General features: G+C 42.1%; 1 protein-coding gene across 1 annotated transcript in view; it reads right to left on the bottom strand.

Annotated features, from left to right (window-relative positions):
• ankrd24 (ankyrin repeat domain 24) overlaps nt 1–23,534 on the bottom strand; it is a 50,905-nt gene that overhangs the window by 3,580 nt on the left and 23,791 nt on the right. Inside the window, exons 12-21 of the mRNA XM_034179797.1 lie at nt 18,945–19,064; nt 18,595–18,724; nt 18,207–18,379; nt 14,158–14,321; nt 6,001–6,791; nt 5,540–5,856; nt 3,428–3,661; nt 1,082–1,258; nt 827–982; nt 616–681 (exon numbers count right to left, since the gene is read on the bottom strand). Of these exons, the coding sequence (XP_034035688.1) occupies nt 616–681; nt 827–982; nt 1,082–1,258; nt 3,428–3,661; nt 5,540–5,856; nt 6,001–6,791; nt 14,158–14,321; nt 18,207–18,379; nt 18,595–18,724; nt 18,945–19,064 (2,328 nt within the window). The remainder of the gene's footprint in view (nt 1–615; nt 682–826; nt 983–1,081; nt 1,259–3,427; nt 3,662–5,539; nt 5,857–6,000; nt 6,792–14,157; nt 14,322–18,206; nt 18,380–18,594; nt 18,725–18,944; nt 19,065–23,534) is intronic.

The following is a 23,534-nucleotide window of genomic DNA, read 5'->3' as shown; positions in this document are numbered from 1 at the left end:
GTGATACTTGGATGCTAACCAGTGGCCAAACACAACGATTAGATGTCTTTGGTGCTTGGTCTCCTTGGGGGATTCTTGGGTACTGCTGCAATGACTTTATTTCCATCAAGCAGTTACTTAGTAAGACTAAGAAGAGCGTTATCAGCTTGCATTGTGGGGGAGCACCAACAATGATATTTTGGCCATCTCGCACATTTCTCTGAACATGACCCAGCATACAGATTCCCCAGTGTTGAGGCCTCCGGCATCTGGAGAAGGCTAAGAGACACCCATATTTCTTCTGGGTGTAGCATTTAGATGGTTAATTGCAAAAAGCTGAGGACAGACCAGTTGTCTGCCTGTATGGTTGCCATCCAGGACCTGTGGTGGGTCTGTGGTGTGGCCAGTGTGGCAATGTGCAAACACCAGTACATGATCCCAGACTTGACTTTCCTGGGCTATATAATCCAAAATGCCAGGAATGGGTTGAAACATGGAGTCCAATCATTACTCACAGAACATAAGAGTAGATGGCTGTTGTGCTTTAACAATAGAAACAAACCAGATAAAGTATTAATTTATGTGCATATGTATTTGTAACATAATCCCAGTTCAATGCACACGTGTTCAACTGACCTGTACAGCTGCTAGTAAATGGGAGCGGTACACTGTTACCACCTGTTTGTGCTTCCTCTCCCAATCCTGCAAAAAGTTCATATGACATGTTGCAATATTAAGATCACTTTCATATGGACCAAGATATTCACACTCAGACACATTCATCTGATTACTGTTATACTTTTCCATTGGGGTCACTCAACCCAAGTTTCAAACAAACTCTTGTTACCTGAAGCTGCTGGGTGAGTATAGCAACCCTGTTCTGCAAGGCCACTTGCTGTCCCGGGTTATGAGGAGTGGAGGATGAGGTGGTGATACCAAGAGGAGGTGAGAGAGCACCCAGGGCCTCCTTTAGCCGGAATACCTCCTTTGATAACTCGGTTATCTGTTTAAGAGCAGGACACGTCATCGAACACTTGAAGTTCCAGTCTTTCTTACTGGTGCCACAAAAGTTACATGAAGAAAAAAAATCACAATTGCTGACCTTACAGTCCTTCTCTTTGACCAATCCCTTGGATTTCTGGATGTCATTGTGAAGTTCCTGGATGTGGCTGGACTGAGCTTGTAATTCGGTGAGCTGCTGCTGCACTGTGGCCAGCTGGGACTCTGCAACCTGCCGCTCACTCTTGTTAAAGAGAGCCTCCCTCTGCACCTGGAACACCTAAACCAGTAAAACCACCTGTGGTAGCCTGTCACTACAACACCACTATCTTTGTCCGAGGGCCAGGTAGGTTGGTCACTACCTCCCAGGGTTGCAAATCCTGACAGGTAATGGCATTTTGGTCACTAGTAGGGACTTTAAAAAAGTATGATCTTCCCAGAGTGGTAAGCTGTGGCCAGGCAGGGGCCAACTGACTTTTAAAAATGCTCCATTGATATTGAGGAGTATACCACATTATTTTTGGTCTGATCATAGGGATCCCAAAATGGTGTAATTTGGACAAAAGTTAAAGTTGCTCTGATTATTGTAAAAAAAAAAAAAAGTAATATAAATTATTGCAGGTGCTCATAGCATTAATAATGGAATAGTTTTGAATAGTTGAATGCTTGGTCTCTGAAATAATGGTGAAAAACAAGGTTGATGTCCTTTGGATTCAAGATATGACATATGGCATATGTTGTAACCTCATAAGATTATAACTAAGCATGACAAACGGTGTAAACTATCAACTACCAAAACTGTAGCAACACTAAAGTTTGACCTCTACAAACAGAATCTGACCTTTCTGACTGTTTTTGTTGTTTTTAGCCCGTAAATCCATAACATTCAGTCACAGATAATCAAAATATACCTTTTTGGAATCTTTCATAGACAAATAATGTGGTATTTGTTTCCATATGATTACAGAATTTTTTAAAATGTTTAAAAGACATCCTGGCCACACAAAGCACTGTCAAGAGCATGCCAGAGAAACAGGATGTGATATAACCCGATCAGAAGTTTGGGAAAGAAAAAACAGTTTTCCTTGTCTACATGTAAACACTGAAATGGAGTTTCTGAAAATCTTTGCCTTGGAAGGAGTTTTGCAAAAGCTACACTTTTAGTGACCTAAAATGCAGTTTGTTCATGGGTGAAAGGGCCAAAACGCAAAAAAAAAATCTACGTTTTCCATGTACGTGTAGATGGGGCCTGAGTCACCTCCGTAATGGATCGTACATGGAGAAACACACCACGTGTCCAATATGTCACAGGTGATGTTCCCTCAAAATACAAGTGATACTCATCTCAGTCTACCTAAAGTGAGAAACCGCTCATTTGATACACAGGATTGGTTACTTAAGTCACTGATATTAAAGGTTTTTTTTTGAAGGACAACTGAAACTAAAACAACTTTCTATTATAAAACCTACAAAAATACATTTATTAGGAATCATCACTCACGCACTCATTTTCAACAGTTTACTCTGATTAAGGGATTAAGGGTCATGGTGGGATGGGGTGGGGTGGGGTTTGGGGGGGGTGGAGCCTATCCCAGCAGTCATAGGGCGTGACATGGGGTACATCCTGTACAGGACGCCAGTCTGTCGCAGGGCCACATACAGACAAACAAACGTAGATCTACGGACAATTTAAAGGTTCCAATCCTACTAACCTGTGTGTCTTTGGATGTGGGAGGGAGCCAGAGCACCCAGAGAGAACCTGTAAACTCCCTACAGAAATGCCACAGGTGGGCATCGATCCCATGACCTTCTTGCTGTGAGGCAACAGTGCTAACAACTAAGTCACTGTGCTGCCCTTATTAGGAATCACACATGGGATATTTTATCTAGTACAGACAGCTCTTGAAAAAATATTGCTTTATTTGCTGACATTATACTATTTTTGGACTCTCCATGGTTGGTTCAACTGTTATTTCAAATGTTATTTCAGATGATTCTCTATCACACTAAATTGAAGAGGTGCAATACTCCTAAATTTTAATCTCTGTGCGTATCAACAACAAATTCTTACATTTGGATATGGACCTCATTTTTGTGATGACATATTTCCTCATTTAGCAGAGCTCAATTTACCCACTACAGACAGAATCTCATTATAGATTACGAACAACAATATGGCCTCATAAAGGATAAATGACGAGTGGAGTGCCAGCAGGAGCCCAGAGTGCACCTACAATACGACGTCAGTGCATCAGTGAGAACACATAGCGAGGCATCAATGACAAAGAGGCACATAATGAATAGAGAACGTAATAAAAGCATAAATAATGCAGAGGCAGGAAAGAGGGCTTCGTGCAAGACAGCTGTCTTTGTTCCATGAATCTAAAACCACAACTGAATAGGAAATCAGACACATGGCACATACATTTGTCATCCCAGGCCCTCGTACCTCTGTGCAGGTCTTTTCATGTTTGCGGGTGAGATCGTTGAAGCGAGCTGTGATGGCGTTGATCTCAGCCTGCATCGACAGCCGCAGGGCCTCATGGTCCTCCTTAGAGATCAGACCCTGTTCTGCGGCCTTCTGGGACTTCAGCTCTCTCAGCTCCTGCTCCTTCTCACTCAGCGCCTCCTGAGCTGCTGCTGCACTTTTCTCACTGGCCTGCAGGGAGCGCTGCAGCTCTGCCTGAGAGGAGGAAGTACAGCGATGACCTGGTCAGTTATGTTTTCACTCCAGATACATTTCTGAAAAGGACCACAATGAATTTGTAGGAAAAACTTAAATTTGTTGAATAGGTGTTTTTAATGGTTTGATATTTGTATTCTCACGCATATATAATGTAGCAACTTAAATGCACACTTATTCTTTCTCTTGATTGTGCTGCATGCTTTATTCCCCAGGCAGAGCTTCCTTTTGCACCAATACATGTAACTACATTATTCCCTCATGAGTAATACAACTCCTCTCAAATACACATACAATATACCTAATGTTGCCAGTGTTTAGCATTTCTTACCAAAAGATATTTCACCCTCAGGAGATAAAGATTTTTTTTTTTTTTTTTTTTTTTTTGGACTATCTGGGCACCACGGTGCAGGGCTGGATTGGGACAAAAATTCAGCCCTGGACATTTTGGTCCAGACTGGCCAATCACTACAATCTGTCTGCAGATACTGTGCCAACTCGCCCCCTGTTGAAGTGCATAGAAACACACAAGGCTTTAATAACACTACTATACTGAACAATATCCCTTTATATTCTGGAGCCCTGAATAAAATAAATGATGACTACACAGTATGTTACTCAGTTGGTCCTAAGAAGGAGAAAGAATTTAAGATTCAAGAGTGATTTAATAAACACCCGCACTCAGGTTACGTGGTTCAGACTTAATAGAGAGGCATGTTTGAGTATCTTTCATCACACGTGGAGCCACTCATGCTCCACGCCTTTATGCATTAATTTGTTCTGACTTTCTGATTAGCTGAGAAATGTACATAATGCCAGACGTATCCTACGAGAAAGGTCAAGCGGGCCGGGAGAGTTACCATAAAAAAAAACCAACAACAACAACAAAAACGGGCAGCCATCAGCCAATTTATTGATCAGCCCACTGGAAAAAATACTGCTACTCTCGATGGCCAATCCAACCCGGGCATGGTGTCTTAGTGGTTAGCAGTGTTCCTTCACAGCAAGAAGGTCATGGGATCAATGACCTGTGGCCTTTCTGTGCGGAGTTTGCTTTCTTCGTGTTTGCGTGGGTTCTCCCACATCCACATTGTCCATAGGTGTGCATGTGGGTGTTTTTTAAACATTCTGCATTGATCTGCTGCAGCCATGTTGCTCTGAGTCTGAGTAAACCTGATCCCATCAGGTTCCTGAACTGAAGTAGAGCAGATCCTGGTTAGTACATAGCTGGTAGACTGTGAGTATGTTCGTCTATGTACAATGAGAGGTGGATCAAGAAGCCCATCTGGTGTAAAACCTGTGCCAAATCATGATGCAGATCTGCCATGGTGTCCCCAAGTGCCTGGGGTCAGCTGAAAGAAGAAATCCATGATTTATTTGTAAGTTTAGGGTTCTGTGCAGGGGAAAAGTGATTTATATTTGGGTTTAAATTTTTAGAAGTGATTTTAAAATATCATATTCCAGTGGAAAAATTCAGCCTTTGATTTGAACAATTAACACTAGGTAAGTTGTCAACACAGCTCACGTATTGTTCAAGAGCAGCTCAATCTGCATCAGAATTCACATCCTACAATATTCAATTGGCTCTGCCATACTGCCATTTGCCTGTTTCCTAAAATTTGGTTCCGATCTTTGCTGATGCATAATCAAACAATTAAAACGTACAGCACGGCTGCTTAGTGTTGCCCGTCGCACTGCATAAAATGAACCAGGCATGTGGATCACGGGGAAAAAACAATGTTTGCAGAGCTGTTACACTAAATGACATATTGTGACATTCTAAAATGGGGAAGTGAGCACGCCTGCAATCTGATTGTGCATGTTGATTTAGTGATAACTGACTTCATGATCATCACATGTGTGACTCCACCAGCTAACCTTGACCTTTTCATGTTCCTCTTTGGGAACTGCATCGTTCAGGGCCTGCAGTTTGGCCTCAAACCTGGCGGCCTGCTCTTCAGCCTGGCCACGAAGGCTCCTCTCCTCCTGGAGCTCCTCCAGCGTCTGGGCTAACTGCTCTGATACTGCAGACAGCGCCTCCTTATGTTTGGAGAGAGGCACGGCGTCTTTCAGCTGCATGGCGTCCTGAGCACGGCCCTCCCGCTCAGCACACAGACAGTCCAGCGCCTGGGCCGCTTCTTGTCGTGCGACCTCCAGTTCTTCCCGCACGGCTGCCAGGGTGCGTCTGGAGGGCTCTGATTGGACAGCAGCACGATGATTGACAGAAATGGACAGAGGAAAAGTCGGTCCACCCAACAGAAGACAAGTTGCAAATTATTTACAATAAAGAAACCAACTGTTTTTTAAAGTTTTTTTTAATTCAAAAAGGTTCCGCACACCTGATATGACCGATGGCTCTGAGCTCTCTGAGTGATCCTCCTCCTCGTCCTCTTCCTCTTCATCTCCATGCGGGGGAGGTCTGTGTCTCTCCAGTTCCAGGAGAGCATCATTGAGCCTTCGAGCCACCTCTGCCCTCTCCCTGGCCAGCTGCTCACACTGCAACCCCAAAGTCACCTGCACCTCCTCCATCTCGGACCGGGGCACACGCTTCTTCAACTCCCCCTCCAGCTCTACTACCCGCTCTTGGAGTCGACGGATCTGATCCCCCGCTCCATCTCCTCCTGGTCCTCTCTCTTTTGTTGCTGCCCTGCTTTCTGCCAGAGCCGTCTCCAGCTCCGTCACTTTCTCACTGAGGTGTTTCACTCTCTCCGCCTCTCCTCCTGTGTTGTCTTTTTCTCCTTCTTCTTTCATCAGGTCTTTGTGGGCCCGAGCAGCCTGGAGTTTGTCCACTTTCTCTGTCAGCTGTCTGATTGTGTCACTGTCCCGGCTGCTCTGACCCCGGCTTGTAGCTAGCTCCTCCTCCAGCGCCGTCACCCTCGTTCTCAGCTGCTGCGCCTCCTGGCTCAAACCCTCCACTGCAGCCCCAGTCCCGCCTTCTGGCGTACCACCTGTCAGGGCACTGCCCCCTTGCCCACATTCAACAGAAAGCACCCCAAGGCGTATATGTTCCTTCAGCTCTTCCAGCTCTGACTGGGAAGAGGCCAGCTGCTCCTTAAGCTCACGCAGCTTCTCCTTCAGAGCCTCCATGCCCTCTCCATCCACACTGTCTTCCTGAGACTTCCCGTCAGCGCTAGGGAAAAGACAATCTATCACTCCAACAGTAAATGATCACATCCTCCAAAATAAACCATGTAACTTGAACCTTGTTGTTGACTCATCTATTGACTATTTGCACATGGCAGTGCATCTGGAATTTGCTTTCAGTCCTGTTAGTTTTGATCCAATTTGGACAAAACTTGGCAGAATGACTGAGGTTCAGTCAAGGACAGAGATCTCATTTGGAAAAAAAAAAGGTAAAAAAAAAATCACAGGCCAAAGTCAACATTTTGGCCCTATGCTTACATTCAAGGGGTGTTTAGTGTGGGTACTCCAAAGAAGTGGGTAAAGATACACCTGTGTTTACGATTAAACACTAATAAAGTCATTTCACCTCTGCAGAAGACATCAAGGCCACTGTGACGAGGCAGCTGAGGGATATCAAGGACCTCAAGGAGGACGTTGCCGAATCCAGAAGTCAATCAATCAATCAATTTTTTTATATAGCGCCAAATCACAACAAACAGTTGCCCCAAGGCGCTTTATATTGTAAGGCAAGGCCATACAATAATTATGTAAAACCCCAACGGTCAAAACGACCCCCTGTGAGCAAGCACTTGGCTACAGTGGGAAGGAAAAACTCCCTTTTAACAGGAAGAAACCTCCAGCAGAACCAGGCTCAGGGAGGGGCAGTCTTCTGCTGGGACTGGTTGGGGCTGAGGGAGAGAACCAGGAAAAAGACATGCTGTGGAAGGGAGCAGAGATCGATCACTAATGATTAAATGCAGAGTGGTGCATACAGAGCAAAAAGAGAAACAAACAGTGCATCATGGGAACCCCCCAGCAGTCTACGTCTATAGCAGCATAACTAAGGGATGGTTCAGGGTCACCTGATCCAGCCCTAACTATAAGCTTTAGCAAAAAGGAAAGTTTTAAGCCTAATCTTAAAAGTAGAGAGGGTGTCTGTCTCCCTGATCTGAATTGGGAGCTGGTTCCACAGGAGAGGAGCCTGAAAGCTGAAGGCTCTGCCTCCCATTCTACTCTTACAAACCCTAGGAACTACAAGTAAGCCTGCAGTCTGAGAGCGAAGCGCTCTATTGGGGTGATATGGTACTACGAGGTCCCTAAGATAAGATGGGACCTGATTATTCAAAACCTTATAAGTAAGAAGAAGAATTTTAAATTCTATTCTAGAATTAACAGGAAGCCAATGAAGAGAGGCCAATATGGGTGAGATATGCTCTCTCCTTCTAGTCCCCGTCAGTACTCTAGCTGCAGCATTTTGAATTAACTGAAGGCTTTTTAGGGAACTTTTAGGACAACCTGATAATAATGAATTACAATAGTCCAGCCTAGAGGAAATAAATGCATGAATTAGTTTTTCAGCATCACTCTGAGACAAGACCTTTCTGATTTTAGAGATATTGCGTAAATGCAAAAAAGCAGTCCTACATATTTGTTTAATATGCGCTTTGAATGACATATCCTGATCAAAAATGACTCCAAGATTTCTCACAGTATTACTAGAGGTCAGGGTAATGCCATCCAGAGTAAGGATCTGGTTAGACACCATGTTTCTAAGATTTGTGGGGCCAAGTACAATAACTTCAGTTTTATCTGAGTTTAAAAGCAGGAAATTAGAGGTCATCCATGTCTTTATGTCTGTAAGACAATCCTGCAGTTTAGCTAATTGGTGTGTGTCCTCTGGCTTCATGGATAGATAAAGCTGGGTATCATCTGCGTAACAATGAAAATTTAAGCAATACCGTCTAATAATACTGCCTAAGGGAAGCATGTGTAAAGTGAATAAAATTGGTCCTAGCACAGAACCTTGTGGAACTCCATAATTAACTTTAGTCTGTGAAGAAGATTCCCCATTTACATGAACAAATTGTAATCTATTAGACAAATATGATTCAAACCACCGCAGCGCAGTGCCTTTAATACCTATGGCATGCTCTAATCTCTGTAATAAAATTTTATGGTCAACAGTATCAAAAGCAGCACTGAGGTCTAACAGAACAAGCACAGAGATGAGTCCACTGTCCGAGGCCATAAGAAGATCATTTGTAACCTTCACTAATGCTGTTTCTGTACTATGATGAATTCTAAAACCTGACTGAAACTCTTCAAATAGACCATTCCTCTGCAGATGATCAGTTAGCTGTTTTACAACTACCCTTTCAAGAATTTTTGAGAGAAAAGGAAGGTTGGAGATTGGCCTATAATTAGCTAAGATAGCTGGGTCAAGTGATGGCTTTTTAAGTAATGGTTTAATTACTGCCACCTTAAAAGCCTGTGGTACATAGCCAACTAACAAAGATAGATTGATCATATTTAAGATCGAAGCATTAAATAATGGTAGGGCTTCCTTGAGCAGCCTGGTAGGAATGGGGTCTAATAAACATGTTGATGGTTTGGATGAAGTAACTAATGAGAATAACTCAGACAGAACAATCGGAGAGAAAGAGTCTAACCAAATACCGGCATCACTGAAAGCAGCCAAAGATAACGATACGTCTTTGGGATGGTTATGAGTAATTTTTTCTCTAATAGTTAAAATTTTGTTAGCAAAGAAAGTCATGAAGTCATTACTAGTTAAAGTTAATGGAATACTCAGCTCAATAGAGCTCTGACTCTTTGTCAGCCTGGCTACAGTGCTGAAAAGAAACCTGGGGTTGTTCTTATTTTCTTCAATTAGTGATGAGTAGAAAGATGTCCTAGCTTTACGGAGGGCTTTTTTATAGAGCAACAGACTCTTTTTCCAGGCTAAGTGAAGATCTTCTAAATTAGTGAGACGCCATTTCCTCTCCAACTTACGGGTTATCTGCTTTAAGCTACGAGTTTGTGAGTTATACCACGGAGTCAGACACTTCTGATTTAAAGCTCTCTTTTTCAGAGGAGCTACAGCATCCAAAGTTGTCTTCAATGAGGATGTAAAACTATTGACGAGATACTCTATCTCCCTTACAGAGTTTAGGTAGCTACTCTGCACTGTGTTGGTATATGGCATTAGAGAACATAAAGAAGGAATCATATCCTTAAACCTAGTTACAGCGCTTTCTGAAAGACTTCTAGTGTAATGAAACTTATTCCCCACTGCTGGGTAGTCCATCAGAGTAAATGTAAATGTTATTAAGAAATGATCAGACAGAAGGGAGTTTTCAGGGAATACTGTTAAGTCTTCTATTTCCATACCATAAGTCAGAACAAGATCTAAGATATGATTAAAGTGGTGGGTGGACTCATTTACTTTTTGAGCAAAGCCAATAGAGTCTAATAATAGATTAAATGCAGTGTTGAGGCTGTCATTCTCAGCATCTGTGTGGATGTTAAAATCGCCCACTATAATTATCTTATCTGAGCTAAGCACTAAGTCAGACAAAAGGTCTGAAAATTCACAGAGAAACTCACAGTAACGACCAGGTGGACGATAGATAATAACAAATAAAACTGGTTTTTGGGACTTCCAATTTGGATGGACAAGACTAAGAGACAAGCTTTCAAATGAATTAAAGCTCTGTCTGGGTTTTGGATTAATTAATAAGCTGGAATGGAAGATTGCTGCTAATCCTCCACCCCGGCCCGTGCTACGAGCATTCTGACAGTTAGTGTGACTCGGGGGTGTTGACTCATTTAAACTAACATATTCATCCTGCTGTAACCAGGTTTCTGTTAGGCAGAATAAATCAATATGTTGATCAATTATTATATCATTTACCAACAAGGACTTAGAAGAGAGAGACCTAATGTTTAATAGACCACATTTAACTGTTTTAGTCTGTGGTGCAGTTGAAGGTGCTATATTATTTTTTCTTTTTGAATTTTTATGCTTAAATAGATTTTTGCTGGTTATTGGTAGTCTGGGAGCAGGCACCGTCTCTACGGGGATGGGGTAATGAGGGGATGGCAGGGGGAGAGAAGCTGCAGAGAGGTGTGTAAGACTACAACTCTGCTTCCTGGTCCCAACCCTGGATAGTCACGGTTTGGAGGATTTAAGAAAATTGGCCAGATTTCTAGAAATGAGAGCTGCTCCATCCAAAGTGGGATGGATGCCGTCTCTCCTAACAAGACCAGGTTTTCCCCAGAAGCTTTGCCAATTATCTATGAAGCCCACCTCATTTTTTGGACACCACTCAGACAGCCAGCAATTCAAGGAGAACATGCGGCTAAACATGTCACTCCCGGTCCGATTGGGGAGGGGCCCAGAGAAAACTACAGAGTCCGACATTGTTTTTGCAAAGTTACACACCGATTTAATGTTAATTTTAGTGACCTCCGATTGGCGTAACCGGGTGTCATTACTGCCGACGTGAATTACAATCTTACCAAATTTACGCTTAGCCTTAGCCAGCAGTTTCAAATTTCCTTCAATGTCGCCTGCTCTGGCCCCCGGAAGACAATTGACTATGGTTGCTGGTGTCGCTAACTTCACATTTCTCAAAACAGAGTCGCCAATAACCAGAGTTTGATCCTCGGCGGGTGTGTCGTCGAGTGGGGAAAAACGGTTAGAGATGTGAACGGGTTGGCGGTGTACACGGGGCTTCTGTTTAGGGCTACGCTTCCTCCTCACAGTCACCCAGTCAGCCTGCTTTCCCGGCTGCTCGGGATCTGCCAGGGGGGAACTAACGGCGGCTAAGCTACCTTGGTCCGCACCGACTACAGGGGCCTGTGTATTAACTCTGGTGATGCGGGGGGAAGGGCGCTTTGAAGGGGAGAGTAAGTTTGTTTGTAGAGTTTGTAATAAATATTTTATGAGAAAAATCTTGTTTCTTTTTTTGCCACACCTTCCATTGGTCACATGTCCTTCAACCTCAGCTGACCTTAAAAAGGTCAAACTCAAGGCCATAACAGATTGGATTTAATCTTGGGCACTGAACAGATGGACATTTGTCAGACTTCAATGAGATCCTCAAGGAAGCCACAAGCCTGTTGTCAAAATTCCCAAACTGTGCACCTCTATAGACCTGACAGTTCAGCAGAGTTCTCCGGCGTTTAGTGACAAGAACATGCTCAGTATCCTTGCTAATACTGCCTGTATTAGAAGAGCTTGTCCAGTGGTGTGGCTGTAGTTGTTGAAAACAGATTCAGGCCAGCGCAAGCTCTCAGACCTGACCTGACCTGAGTTTGACATGTCTATAGATTAAACATGGTGTAAGGGTTGTGTGTTCATCAGCAACAAACTGCTTTCAGTTTGGGATCAAATCTAACAAATGCTGAGTCCACACAGAACCATATATTATGGTCTCACTAACTCAAAGTGTGTCCTCCTGGGTTCTCCTTGGGGTCTCCTCCCTATTGGATGGAAGATGGAACAGAAGACGCACAAAATGCTATTTCCCAGCTGGCTTGGGAATGACTTGGGAAGAGTTGTAGGGCTTAGCTGAGGATAGGGAAATGTGGGATGAGCTGCTTTGTCTACTGCCACCACGAGCTGGACACTAGATATTTAGTAAACCATGAGTGAGCAGAGAAGAGAAGCAAATTCAAGCAGTCAGACTTTAACATTTTTTTTCATTGATTAATATTTACTCTTATATTTGAGGATTTTATTTTTCTGCCATACTTGTATATAGCAAATCTTTGACAATGCAAATATACAGTGAGGCAATTAAGTATTTGATCCACTGTCAATTTTGCAAGTTTTCCCACCTACAAAGAATGGAGAGGTCTGTAATTTTTATCGTAGGTACACTTCAACTGTAAGAAACAATATATATATATATATATATATATATATATATATATATATATATATATATATATATATATATATATATATATATATAACAGAAAATCACACTGTAGGATTTTTTAAAATAATTAATTTGCATTTTATGGCATGAAATACGTATTTGATCACCTACCAACCAGCAAGAATTCTGTCTCTCACAGACCTGTTAGTTTTAATTTTAGAAGTCCTCTTATTCTGCACTCTTTACCTGTATTAATTGCACCTGTCTGAACTTGTTACCTGTATAAAAGACACCACACTCAATCATTCACACTCCAACCTGTCCACCATAGCCAAGACCAAAGAGCTGTCTAAGGACACCAGGGACAAAACTGTAGCCCTGCACAAGGCTGGGATGGACTACAGGACAATAATGGAAGAAAATGGAAGAAACACAAGACGACTGTCAATCTCCCTCGCATGCAACACCCTCCCATGCAAGATCTCACCTCATGGGGTAAGGATGATTCTGAGAAAGGTCAGAACTACAAGGGAAGTCCTACTCAATGACCTGAAGAGAGCTGGGACCACAGTCACAAAGATTACATTAGAAAGACAACGCCATCTTGGTTAAAATCCTGCAGAGCAGCAAGATCCACCTGCTCAAGCCAACACATGTCCAGACCCATTGCCAGTGACCATCTGGATGATCCAGAGGAGGCATGTGGTCAGATGGGACCAAAATAGAGCTTTTTGGTATCAACTCCAGTCACTGTGTTTGGAGGATGAGAACAACCCCAAGAACACCATCCCAACCGTGAAGCATAGGGGTGGAAACATCATTTTGGGGGGTGATTTTCTGCAAAGGAGACAGGACGACTGCACTGTGTTGAAGGGAGGATGGATGGGGTTATGTGTCGCAAGATTTTAGCAAACAACCTCCTTCCCTCAGTAAAAGCACTGAAGATGGGTCGTGACTGGATCTTCCAGCATGACAATGACCTGAAACACACAGCCAGGGCAACTAAGGAGTGGCTCCTTAAAAAGCATTTCAAGCTCCTGGAGTGGCCTGGCCAGTCTCCAGACCTGAACTCAATAGAAAATATTTGGAGAGAGCTGAAACTCCAAACCTGAAAGATCTAGAGAAGATCTGTATGGAGGAGTGGACCAAAATCTCTGCTGCAGTGTGCAAACATGGTTAAGAACTACAGAAAATATCTGACCTCTGTAACAGCAAACAAAGGTTTCTGTACCAAATATTAAGTTCTGTTTTTCTATTGCATCAAATTCTTATTTCTACTACTTACTGATTTCTTTCTTTTTACGATAAAAATTACAGACATCTCCATTTTTTGTAGCTGGGAAAACTTGCAAAATCGACAGTGGATCAAATACTTATTTGCCTCAGTGTATGCATTGATCTTGTTTGTATGTTCTTATTTTGACTGTCGGGTCTCATCACAGTGGTAAGAGAAACCAAATACAGACACCGTTTATCACACACACTCTGCCTCTGCACCAGGATGCTGCAGATTCAGAAAAAGTTTTGCACCTTTAAAAATCACACTGATGGAGTCATCAGCCAGATTCAGATGAGGTTGACAATTTATTTGCTCAGATTCATTACAGCAGCGTTTCAGTGGATCAAAACAGTGATGGCTGTTTATATATATATATATAAAGTACTTGAATAACTGAATAAACACACGACTACACATGATCTTACCTCTCCTCGGCTACACTGGCGGCCTCATCTGAAGCCTGGGCCTGAGAGAAGCGTTCCTGAAGGACGACAAACTCTTTTCTCAGAGTCTCATACTGAGTTAAGGGGACAACGTCTGTGGTGGAGCTTTGCATGTCTGTATCATCCTTCTCATACATCTCCAGCATCTATGCATCACAGAGAGTGAAAACACCTTTCAAAGATCTGCAATGAGCTGTCTGTGAAAACTAGAATAATACAATAACTATATGGGTGTTAATTATCTTCAATGCATAGTCTACTAGTTAAGTACTAGTTGTGATCAGAAGTTTACATACACCAATTGACATGAATGCCATGAACACAGTAGAGCTTTCAGTCATTTCTTTGAATTGAGCTTTTCTCCAGGGCAGAATACACAACATACTCTACATGTTTAATTTTAAAAAAATAAAATGAATTTGGTGCACAAGTTGTGATTTATTTTTGGTTTTCTGACATCCAAATTATATGGTGCACCTGGAAAGTAATCACAGTGCTTCACTTTTCCACATTTTGTTATGTTACAGCCTTATTCCAAAATGAATGAAATTAATTTTTTCTAAAACCTCTACACACAATATCCCCATAATGACAATGTGAAAAAAGCTTTTTGAGATTTTTGCTAATTTATTAAAAAGTGTTGTGAAAGTGTAGGAACACGGACCCACAACAGGGGGCGTTAAATGAACGGGCAATGGATAAGCCAAACAGTAACAATTTAATGTTGTAAAGTGCACAACGGAATACAGTCAAATACAGTTCTTGGTACTACAAACAATTATATGTTGAGTGACGTGTGGGAAGGCTTGAGGATAGGAGACGTCTGTCCAGAAGCGAGCCGGATCCCACACAGCCCTCACCACCAACGGATCTGAAGAACACCGGAGCCGCCAAGTCCTGGATCCCCAGGTGGCCACGGTCTCCAGCTGTCAGACCTGGTACTGCTGGCAGAGAACAGAAACAGAGTTGATGAGTGTGAGTTCGCACACTCAGTAATGTGTGTGCGAGTGTTCTTTTGGGAGGGAGCACCTCCACCTCCAATCACACACTCGTGCAGCTCCTGTCTAACCACTTATCTGGTTGGACTGTGAAGCGAAGCCATTGCTGGTCACACCTAACACCAATCCCTCAGATAAGGCAAACCACAGGAAAACGGCTGCAAAGAAGTTCAGACAATAAGTCAGGGTTCAGACACAGCAGAGAATATTACCTCTTATGGTAGCTGATTTCTCGGCGAGGAGGTGGAGTTGCAGTCCGGCCTTTATGGTGATGGTGATGAGTTGTATGAGTGACAGCTGGTGCTGATGATGAGTGACAGCTGTCACTCCCAGTGGCTCCGGCGCCCTCTCGTGCTTGAAGCCCGCACTCCAAGCAGGGCGCCATCTGGTGGTGGTGGGCCAGCAGTACCTCCTCTTCAGCGGCCCACACAACAAAAAGAAGAGCAATCTGAGGTTTCTGACGTCTGCTGATCCGGATCACCTCCAAATTTCAGTGGAGTCTTCCATACCCTAATATCTATCTGTGGTACAAATTTGGTGAGATGAAAATCCGTGAAGTAGTTTTGACGTAATCCTTCAAAGCCTAAAGTGAAATCTTGAACTGGATCACCTCCAAAATTCAGTGGAGTCTTCCATGCTCGAATATAGTGCAAATTTGGTGAGAATTCCATAAGTAGGTTTGTTTTTTTTGTTTTTTCTTTTAATACGTAATCCTTCAATCCGTTATAAATTGAAATCTTGATCCACAATCCAGATCCAGTGTTGCCGGCCTAATGGAACCCCCTAAAAATTGGTCCCCCCGCCTTCACTGCGCATGCATTATTTCAGAGCGTCGGCAACGATTCATAGATTATTGCATTGTTTATGCTTAAAACTGCACTCCAGTCATCTACCTCAGCGACAGATATCTGAAGCTTTTGTACAACAATCATTTCCACATAAATTCAGCATTATTTCATAATAAAAGACAGGGGACAGATCAGAGTCTGAATGAGTCTGACTCTCTACACCCAAAGCGATCAAAGGGAATAATGTAGTTATTAACCATCAGATGACAAAGTAAAACCTCTTAAATCATTCTAAAGTCAGTTTTAAGCAGAAACAAGGCGATAATCGGTGAATTGCTGCTGATGCTCTGAAATTGCGCATTTTTAGGGGGGACCGTTCGGTCGGCGACACCAGATCACCTCCAAAATTTAATGGTCTTCCACGGCCTAATATCTACCTGTGGTGAAAATTTCGTTAAAATCCATGCTGTGGTTTTGACGTAATTCGGCTAAGGGCCCCTGCACACATTGTGCAAAGTTTGGACAAAGTGCACACTTAGTGCGCATGATGCAGGAATCGTGTGCAAACCGTGTGATGTTGTCCTTGTCGCCAACGCCTTGTACACCTGTTGCTACAACTATTTGTGCACACAAGCACTTGAAAGACAAAGTGTATGCTGTGCGAACCCATCGCACCCTCTCGCAGCAGGTGCCGGTCAAATTCCAGGTGACACGCACGAACATCTAACACTGCTCGCATCCCCACAATTGTGACTTTGCAAACACACTCGCTCCACTCACGGGAAGAGTGGGTTCTGATAGAAGCAGCTGTGGCGATCTGTCATTCTGGACATTCCAGCTACACAACACCTACTGTGTTTGGACAGTCATGGACTAACAACTGCTCACTGTGAGGCAGTGGGCGATCTAACCGTCATGTCACGCACCTGAGCTCTGTTCCACATGATGCAGTGTCTGTGCTGTGGCGTGCCATCCACAAGACACGAGTGTCGGGCAGAACACACGTGCGGCCGACTGGACACACCCGACCAGTAGATGTGGACATGATCAGAGCACACTGCTTCTCATTCATGTCATTTCATGACTGTACATCTGTGATCATGGGTCATCACCAGAAGAACACACGGATCATATTTGTACTGCTCGCTTGATAAATGTGGTGTTTTTATATGGTGTGGGATTTAAATTTTTTTTTAATAATAATTCCATGTCCTTCCTGATATGAGGCAGCTTCCCGCAGCTTTCAAAGAACAGCTCAGTGGTAAAGTCTCTGACTGGGGATCAGAGGTTTTGAAAGGTGCGAGTTCGCGTCCCAGGTGGTGTTTTTTTTTTTTTTTTTTTTTTTATTGCACATAAGCAGCGCAATGTGGTCACACAGGTACTGGTTGGTTTTAATTTTTTCTGAATTCCACATAAGCGGCGCGATGTGGTTCCACACGTACTAGCTGGTTTTTATTTTTTCCACATAAGCGGCGCCATGTAGTGCACCTGGCACTGTTCCTGCTGCGTGCACGAACTCTCGCACTGGGTTCGTGCATGCCTGCCCATCGGCGCAATGTTTCATGCACTATTTTCGTTTTGTGCTGTTTCACCATTTTTGTCCAAACGCCGTCCAAACTTTGTACAATGTGTGAGGGGGCCCTAACAGTCAGACAGAGAAATAAATAAACATCAATGATTTTATTTCATCCTTGGCTGACCTAAGAAACGTAAAAAATCACATATTCACAGTTTTTGCCATGAAGCTCAAAATTGAGCTCGGGTGCATCCTTTTTCCACTGATCATCCTGGAGATGTTTCTACAGCTTAATTGGAGTCCAAATTCAGTTGATTGGACATAATGTGGAAAGACACACACCTGACTACAAATAAGGTCCCACAGTTGACAGTGCATGTCAGAGCACAAACCAAGCCTGAAGTCAAAGGAAATGTCTGTAGACCTCTGAGACAGGATTGTCTCGAGGCACAAATCTGGGGAAGGGAACAGAAACATTTCTGCTGCTTTGAAGGTCCCAATGAGCACAGTGGCCTCCATCATCCGTGAATTACCACAAAGATGAACTTGTCATGAACACTCAGCTACTTTTCAATCAGAATCTCCATCTTCTGACTGACCAATTTACACACTTTAAGCCTTTAAAGTATGTTTAAGTGTGTAAAAGACAGATAATGTGTTAGCAGGGTGCAGTGTGCTCTTTTGAATGCATGCTTGCACATTGTAAATTCTTCTTACATATGACCTTACTTGCACTTTGAGAATGAGTTCAGAGTTTTGCGAGGAAAGTTCTTCTATTTGCTGGTGCAGCTTGGCCACATAGTCTGAATGTGCAGGGGTGGGGTCTGCTGAGTTTTCACCCCCTTGAGAAATTGCCTCATCTTGGCCAACGGAGGCTCTGGACTGCCTGGAGAGCAGCTTCGCTGAAGAAGTGGTTAAAGAGAAACCGCAACAATAATCAATCAGTACAATTGCTAATATGATAGCCCATAGGAAACTTGACTATTTTTATGGCAAAAATAAAACAAACCCTCAACCTCAGTGTCATGAGTCGTGTCTTTAGCCACACATATCTGTGGTGCTCTCTGTGTTCCCTGTAGTTCAACAATACTTGTGTGCTGATGAACGTAACACATACCTGGGAAGTCCAACATTTCATCCATATCATCAGAGTCGCTGGTGCCGATGCCGTGACCTCCCTTCAGCTCTACGAGCAGTTTGTCCCTCTCCGCCTCTGCTAGCTTTAGACGCTCCTTTAGTTTGGACAACTAGAGCGTACACACAAATACACAGGATTTCTCAACTCCTCTGCTGCCATTAAAGCGGTAGCTACAATACTGCAAAAGATACAACCACCAATCATTAAAACATTTACCTTTACTAATGTACAAGCATAATGAGAGATGATTTAAAGTTGAATGCACCTGAAGTGATGGTGTTACAGTGGTGTCAATGAGAAGAAAGTCTGTAGTGCCCTCAGTGCAGTACCTCCTCCAAGCCAGAGCGGGCGCTCTGTTGCTGCTGCTCTAAGCCTTTTATCTTCTGCAATAAACGTCCTCTTTCAAGGCGCAGGCGACGAATCTCCTCAAACACCTCTTCATCCTCTCCCTTACAAACACAATAACACAAATACAGTGACGGCTAATCATGCATACAGCTAACGCTGCGCTGCTTGTTAAATTAAGGATTTATAGCAAAAATAAAACTCAAACAAACAAAAATAAATAAATAGTAAAAGGAAACACCCAAACCTACAATCAGGGCTCTCAAGTTTGATCAAATGGTTGTCGTGAGATTACACCGGTTAGCGGTGGAGCCACTTAAAATTTGGCAGCAGTGGCCCCCCTTAGCAAAAAGAAGTTTATTGAAGTATACTATGAGTATACTTTTTTTTTAACTAAAATTGAGGAAGTATACTTGAAGGTGACTTATTATAAACTATATTTTATATACTTAAGAATAGTATAGTGAAGTATACTTGGCTTATACTGAAAAGTATAAACAAAAGTCTAAGGCTAAGTACATTAATACTAATACTAAAACTTATACTTTAGTATACTTTTTACATCTTTCTGCCACAAAGTACTAACACTTATTATACACTTGGAGCAAGATATACTAAGTCAAGCCATTGACTCAAGTAACTGAAAAGAAGTCATAAAAGTACATTTTTTTTTCTATGTAGTTATTTATTTTTGGTTCCAAAATTCACACTTTTCTTTACCTTTTTTGACAAGGAAGGACTTTAGTTCCCAGTTGAAGACGCTATGTTTACATTTTTACAAATAAGGACTTGATCTTGGAGAGACCATTATTTTTACATGCACTTTTTCCTTTAATTTTCTTCACAAAGGAAGGACTTGATTTCATAGGTCTTTGTTTTTGAAATGTTTGAAAATATATCAAACTTGTTTTCAACATTCTGTCTTGTGATTTTTTTAAATGCATCACACTCTTGTGTACATACAGTATGAGTAAACTTTAAGAATACTTGAAGGAGTATATTTTCAGTATATAAACAGTAAGCTACAAGTAATATGCCAAGCAAAATTAAAGTATAAAAAGTAAAATAGTGAAATAACCAATGTGTATAACAGTATACTTTAAGTATACAATAATAAACTAAAAATAGGGACTCAAAGTATACAACTAGTACAATGGCAGTATATCGATAAGTGCACTTGTGGTATACTTTAAGCATAGGAGAGGGATATATCAAGTACTTTGATAAGTGTACGTGTGGTATACTTTAAGCATACAAGAGAGATATACCAAGTACATTGATAGTATATTGATAAGTGTACTTGTATACTTTAAAGTGTACTTTTGCAAACTTAAAACGAACTTTAAAATATACCTTTATAAACTTGAAATGTTCCAATTTAGTCCAAAAAAGTATTAAATTTGTGTACTAGTATACTAATAGTACACAGTCTGTAGTATACTTGCTATACTTATAATTATACTGAAGCATACTTAATAAAATGAACTTTAAGTATACTACTTTTTGCTAAGGGCCCTCATCCAATTCTCATTTTTTTTTTGACCTATTGTTCATAATTGACCACAACAAATAGAAATTAATTAATGTCAATCATTCATGATTAGTGATAGCCTTTATCTGTTATATTTTCTGGGGGAAAAAAATCAATGTTTTCCTCATGTCTGCAGATATAACACTTTGTGTTTCTCTAATTTATGACTAAACATCTAATCATGGCCCTGACTAGCTATATTTGTGATGTTGGTGATGCTGATGTTGGATCAAGGCTGACCCTGGAATTGCCCTTAAATTGTCCAATTTGATAAATGTCATGGGCTCAGGGCTCGAGGAAATTGAATTTCAACCAAATCTGGACAAAATGTGGCACATGGAACACACATGTAGGTGGATTCCACAACTCCAAAGATCAAATGTCTGAGTTCCACAAGGTCATGGTTTGTGTTGTTTACCAAGAAATTCTATCCTATACACTTAAAAAAATGGTCACTTAAAAATAAATAAAGTAAAAAAAAACCTTGGTAACAACACGCAGAAATTCTAAGTAACTTTAACTGGGTATATTGTCTTGTTTGTAAATGTTACTCGCTTATCATTCGTCAGCTTGTTATGTCGTGATTTGCTCATCTTAGAACAGAATCTCCAAATTATTGGCTGCAACACTCCAGTTTTGCTAAGACAGGTTTACACTTGTCTTTTTCAAGTGTTGTTTTTTTTTTGTTTGTTTGTTTTGCCTCTGTATCACTGTGGCTCAGTTGGTAGAACTAATCATCCCTTGATTAAAGGTTGGTGGTTCAATTCCCACTTCTGTGTCCAAATTTTCTTAAAAAAGGAGGAGAGAAGCTTAAAGTGGATTGGATGCATCCCTGTACGGTGGTTTCTATTGCAAGTTGAGGGGGCACTTTAAAAACTTATTTTTACTTATTTACTTTACTTAAACTTATTTACGAGGTCTGTCAATAAAGTATAGGTCCTTTTTATTTTTTCAAAAACTATATGGATTTCATTCATATGTTTTTACGTCAGACATGCTTGAACCCTCGTGCGCATGCGTGAGTTTTTCCACGCCTGTCGGTGACGTCATTCGCCTGTGAGCGCTCCTTGTGGGAGGAGTCATCCAGCCCCTCGTCGGAATTCCTTTGTCTGAGAAGTTGCTGAGAGACTGGCGCTTTGTTTGATCAAAATTTTTTCTAAACCTGTGAGACACATCGAAGTGGACACGGTTTGAAAAATTAAGCTGGTTTTCAGTGAAAATTTTAATGGCTGATGAGAGATTTTGAGGTGATTCTGTCGCTTTAAGGACTTTTCACGGTGCGAGACGTCGCGCAGCGCTCTCAGGCGGCGTCATCAGCCTGTTTCAAGCTGAAAACCTCCACATTTCAGGCTCTATTGATCCAGGACGTCGTGAGAGAACAGAGAAGTTTCAGAAGAAGTCGGTTTCAGCATTTTATCCGGATATTCCACTGTTAAAGGAGATTTTTTTAATGAAAGACGTGCGGACGGATCCGCGCGTCGGGACGCAGCCGCCGCGACGCTCTGCCACAGGAAAAACACCTCTGTTGAAAGCCTTAAGGACAAGTTGGAACATGTCCTGCCTGTTAAACAATTTCTCATATACTCACTCCACTGAAAGTCATCAAAAGCCGCCTGGATTTTACAAATGGTTATCAACACGGAGGTGTTTTTCCTGTGCCGCCGCACCGCGCCGGCTGCGTCCCGACGCGCGGATCCGTCCGCACGGATCCGTCCACACGTCTTTCATTAAAAAAATCTCCTTTAACAGTGGAATATCCGGATAAAATGCTGAAACCGACTTCTTCTGAAACTTCTCTGTTCTCTCACGACGTCCTGGATCAATAGAGCCTGAAATGTGGAGGTTTTCAGCTTGAACAGGCTGACGACGCCGCCTGAGAGTGCTGCGCGACGTCTCGCACCGTGAAAAGTCCTTAAAGCGACAGAATCACCTCAAAATCTCTCATCAGCCGTTAAAATTTTCACTGAAAACCAGCTTAATTTTTCGAACCGTGTCCACTTCGATGTGTCTCACAGGTTTAGAAAAAATTTTGATCAAACAACGCGCCAGTCTCTCAGCAACTTCTCAGACAAAGGAATTCCGACGAGGGGCTGGACGACTCCTCCCACAAGGAGTGCTCACAGGCAAATGACGTCACCGACAGGTGTGGAAAAACTCACGCATGCGCACGAGGGTTCAAGCATGTCTGACGTAAAAACATATGAATGAAATCCATATAGTTTTTGAAAAAATAAAAAGGACCGTTACTTTATTGACAGCCCTCGTATGTCAATATAATAAAAATATATATTTTTTAAATGTTTAATGTCAAATATCCCCAAAGTCCCACTACTGTTTTCAAAGACATCCATCAACTATAAACATTATTTAGACCTCACACAGCTTCTTTCAGACCTCTGTGGCATATGCAACAGAAATGCCCCAAATGCTCTAATTTTACCTTATATTATTAAAATACCCCCCAACACACACACACACACACACGTGCACACAGTCACTCAATGGCCCATGATTACCGCTCTATTTAAAAAAAATCATAAACAAAACCCAATCTGATATGAAAAGTAAAAATTGCTCTGTTACACAGAAACACCACCTTAAAACAACTCCTCACTCGGGGGGAGGAGGAGTAACAGGAAGACATGGGACAAGAAGGAGAGGAACAGTAGCAGCCAGTAAGACAGTAGCGAGCAGTATTTCTGTATTTTATTTATACTTGTATTTACATTTTGCAAATTATTTTTTACTCCTACTTTTGATATTCTGTGTGCTTCTTACCCTGTATGCTGTTGGAAACTCAATTTCCCCGAGGGAGTCTTCCCAAGGGATTAATAAAGTTCTATCTAATCTAAAAGGTAGGCTAAAAAAAAACCATGAAGTGCAGCAATGAATCATGTTCACTGTGGTATGTGATGCGTCATTTTTGCAGTTACACAGCTTGGCTTTGCATGTCTGAGCACCACTTATTTTTTTCTCTGTGTTCCTCTTAATTTGAGATTTCAGTGAGTACCCTGGGCCTGAAAAAAATTCCCAGTGAAACACT

Source organism: Thalassophryne amazonica, chromosome 10 (genome assembly GCF_902500255.1).
Source record: "Thalassophryne amazonica chromosome 10, fThaAma1.1, whole genome shotgun sequence".
In the NCBI taxonomy this organism is placed as follows: domain Eukaryota; kingdom Metazoa; phylum Chordata; class Actinopteri; order Batrachoidiformes; family Batrachoididae; genus Thalassophryne; species Thalassophryne amazonica.
This window is presented reverse-complemented; position numbering and strand designations above follow the sequence as displayed.